The sequence below is a fragment of the Gopherus flavomarginatus genome, chromosome 1, assembly GCF_025201925.1.
Source record: "Gopherus flavomarginatus isolate rGopFla2 chromosome 1, rGopFla2.mat.asm, whole genome shotgun sequence".
Classification (NCBI taxonomy): domain Eukaryota; kingdom Metazoa; phylum Chordata; order Testudines; family Testudinidae; genus Gopherus; species Gopherus flavomarginatus.
Window position 1 is genome coordinate 151,559,582 of NC_066617.1, and position 3,325 is coordinate 151,562,906.

General features: G+C 50.2%; 1 gene segment (V, D, J or C); it reads right to left on the minus strand.

The window, feature by feature from the left end:
• Positions 1-867: 867 nt before the first annotated feature.
• On the minus strand, positions 868-2,246 carry LOC127047124 (T cell receptor beta variable 6-6-like). The segment is given in 2 exon segments: positions 868-2,061; positions 2,159-2,246. Coding segments are annotated over 2 exon segments (429 nt in total).
• Between the last annotated feature and the right edge of the window lie 1,079 nt (positions 2,247-3,325).

A 3,325-nucleotide genomic window follows, 5' to 3' on the forward strand; every position in this document is an offset into this window, starting at 1 on the left:
GCCAGAACACCAGGACTGCTAAATTTTATGACCCCCTTTATAACCCCTTCACTGTTATACACATGATGCCATCTACCATTCTGCTTTCACTGACCTTTCATTAAATTCACAGCACACAGTCATCTCCTGAATCCCACCTAACTGCTGACAGTCCCCATGGCAAGAAGATCCCTGTGTCCCACAGCTGGTATGACCTACACAAAGCTGAAACAAGGCATTCTGGATCTCTCAAGGTATGTGCACACCACTTTCCTTTGATTACACACACGGGGGTCAGGGAGAGGGCTTTCCCTCAAGCAGCACAGCTTTCCCCAGATACTCTCGTCTCACAAACACAGCTCTGCCAAGCTGCTCCAACTAATCCCTCTACCATTCATTACGGCTAACCCTAACCCAATGAATGCAGCTGTAGCACATGCGAATCATTCCCAGCTGCTATTGCCAGCTCCAGGGAGGTGGAGTGAAGGTTGTTCTAAGGGTGACTTACACATACTTAGTTCTTTTCAGCTTTCCTGCTATAACGTCTTTCCTGAAGACAACTTAATGAATTTTTTGGTTGTTCTCTAATTTCCCATGTCTATTGAACTCTTCCTGGCTGGGGTGAACTTTCCAAGTGCTGTGCAGAATGTATGTCCTGAGATTGCCTTGACTTGTAATAATCTGACATATATGTGTCCATGGATGGCTGTCACTGTCCCTACTGGACAGGCTGTTTCAGACCTGTAACCTTTTATTGTTCACTTTCGTTACTCATTATTGAAGGGGTTCCCAAACTGTGGTATGGTTATCGCTGCAGGTACATGAGACATCTCCGGGGGGATACATGGGAGACATTTTGTAATGGTGGATTTTATTGAATTTATTTATTGCATTTTCATAATAGGCTACTCAGATGAAGCTTTAAAACTCTGTGGGAATTCGTTATATAAAATATGGTAATTAATTTACTTCAAGATGTACCAATGATAGAACAGATACACAGAGACACTGATGTACAGTGCCCTCACCTCCAATCACCATACAGTACAGGTTCAGTTGTCCAGCAATTGTCTGAGCTGGGTTGTTGGTTTTTTTCTGGTTGTGTGCATTGCACTATATCTGTACATAACAGTGAAATAGAGACAGATGGCTAAAGACAGGTAGTGTTAAGAATAACACAGGATCAGGGTGCAGGGGCTCCTCTGCTCCCTATAGGAGTGCAGAGTGGACAGAGCAGGGCAAGCCCCGAACCCTGCTCCCCGACAGAAGCACTGGGGAGACAGGGAGGGACTGAAGGTGGAAGGGATGGGAGGGACTCCCACTTTCTGTGGCCCAGGGCCCCACAAACATTAATCTGCTCTGTGTGTAAGGAGGTGGTACACAATAAGAAAAGTTTCGATACCTCTGCTCTGTTGGCTATGAGAACAGCCCTAAGGAGAGCATTGTTTTTTTTGGAACACAAAGTTAGGATTTCTATTTGCCCTGTCTCATGCCTGCATGATAGGAACTGCATGGTTGCAGCTGTGACATCTTGAAGATGGGACTAGCCAGGTGAACACCAGAGGATGTATATGGTTTGGGAAATAACCCATACTTAAGAGAGCTGCTCTGCCTTTGATTCCCTGCTCACCTCAGAAGCACTTTGCTGGTATTTCTATGCATAATAAGCTGTTCCTGTCTGCATGAGAGCAGCCTGATCTCTCTCTTACATAGACATGGGAGGAGAAGCTCTCTTGGAGGGGGGAGGTTTTTGTAGAGGGATGAGGTGACTCTGAAGTGCTGTGTCTAAACTGCTGGCACAGAAATACACAGCCGAGTGCTCCATCTTCACAGAGGTGATGTTCAAGCCAAAGACTTCGATCTTTGGTCGATAGGCTGTGAAATCATTTTTAATGTCACTGTCGCCGTCTTCCTTGTTGTCTTTACCAAGAGAGTAATAGATCAGCTGCAGCCCCTTCCCCTGCTGCTGCTGATACCAGTACATATAGTTATGATTATCAGTTTGTGTGCATGTCAGCTGGGCTGTCTGTCCTCTCTTCAGTACCAGGCTTGGTGTTTGGGTGATTTTAGCATCTGTATGTCCTGTGAGACAAAACAAAAGAAACAAACACAGTAAAACAAAGGAGCTGTAACCTGCAGACACCAGAAAGGGGATTTCAGGGCTCCGCCAAAGACTTACTTGCTCTCAAGAAGCACAGGGCTGCCGTGCACCAGATTAACCACATCCCCATCTCTGGGGCCTTTCCCCAGCAAAGGGTTTTATATGGCTCTGCTCTGTAGGGCTGCTTCTGCACTGATTCTCACCAGAGGGGTGCACACATCGAAACTGATATAGGCAAACTCAGGGCCACCCTCCCATTCCTCCTTGTTTCAGGGAATCCCTGAAATTCTCCCCTTCATGCCTGGAACTTTCTGTGACCTCCATTTTTACTCCCTCATAGCAGGGTCCTCATTTCTCTCCCTCTCATACCAGTAGCTCTGTATTATGTGTGTACCCCCTTCCTCTATGCCATACCAGGGCCGACTAGAGAATTCTGGGGGCCTGGGGGCCTCCCACTTTGGCAGTAATTCGGTGGTGGCGGTGTCTTTCCACTCCAGGACCAGCCACCGAAGGGCCCTGAAGACCCGCAGCGGGGCTCCCCTCCACCGAATTGCCGCCGAAGTGCAACTGGGTCTTCGGTGGGAAGCCCCCACCGTGGGTCTTCGAGGCACTTCGACGGCGGGGGGTCTCGGAGCGGAAGGACCCCCACCTCCGAATTACCGCCGAAGACCCGGCTGCACTTCGGCAGCGAGTCCCACTTTGGCAATAATTCAGCAGCGAGGGAATCTCCCGCCGCCGAAGATCCGGAGCGGAAGAAGCTCCGGGGGCCCAGGCCGCGTGAGAGTTTTCTGGGGCCCCCGGAGCGAGTGAAAGACCCAGCTCCAGGGGCCCAGAAAAACTCTCATGGGGGCCCCTGCAGGACCTGGGGCAAATTGCCCCACTTGCCTCCCCCTCTGGGCGGCCCTGTGCCATACCCTCATTCCCCTAATCTCCTCCCCTGCCTGCTGTGCCCCCATTCTCCTTCTTCCCCATTACTCTCTTCCCCTCCATGCCAGGGGCTCTGCGTGGGCTCTCTTCCCCCATGTTCCCCATTCCCTCCCCACCACTGCATGGCAGGGGCTCTATGTGAAAACTTATTCCCCCATGTTGCAATTCTCCCCATGCTAGGGTCCCCCATTCTTCCCCTTGGCAGAGTCTCTGTGTCTAACTCCCTTCCCACTTCCCACAGTTTCCCTCACCCTCATTAAGGGGCTGTATCCTGCTTTCTCCTCTTTCCACCTACCCACCAATGCTAGGCACTCTGTG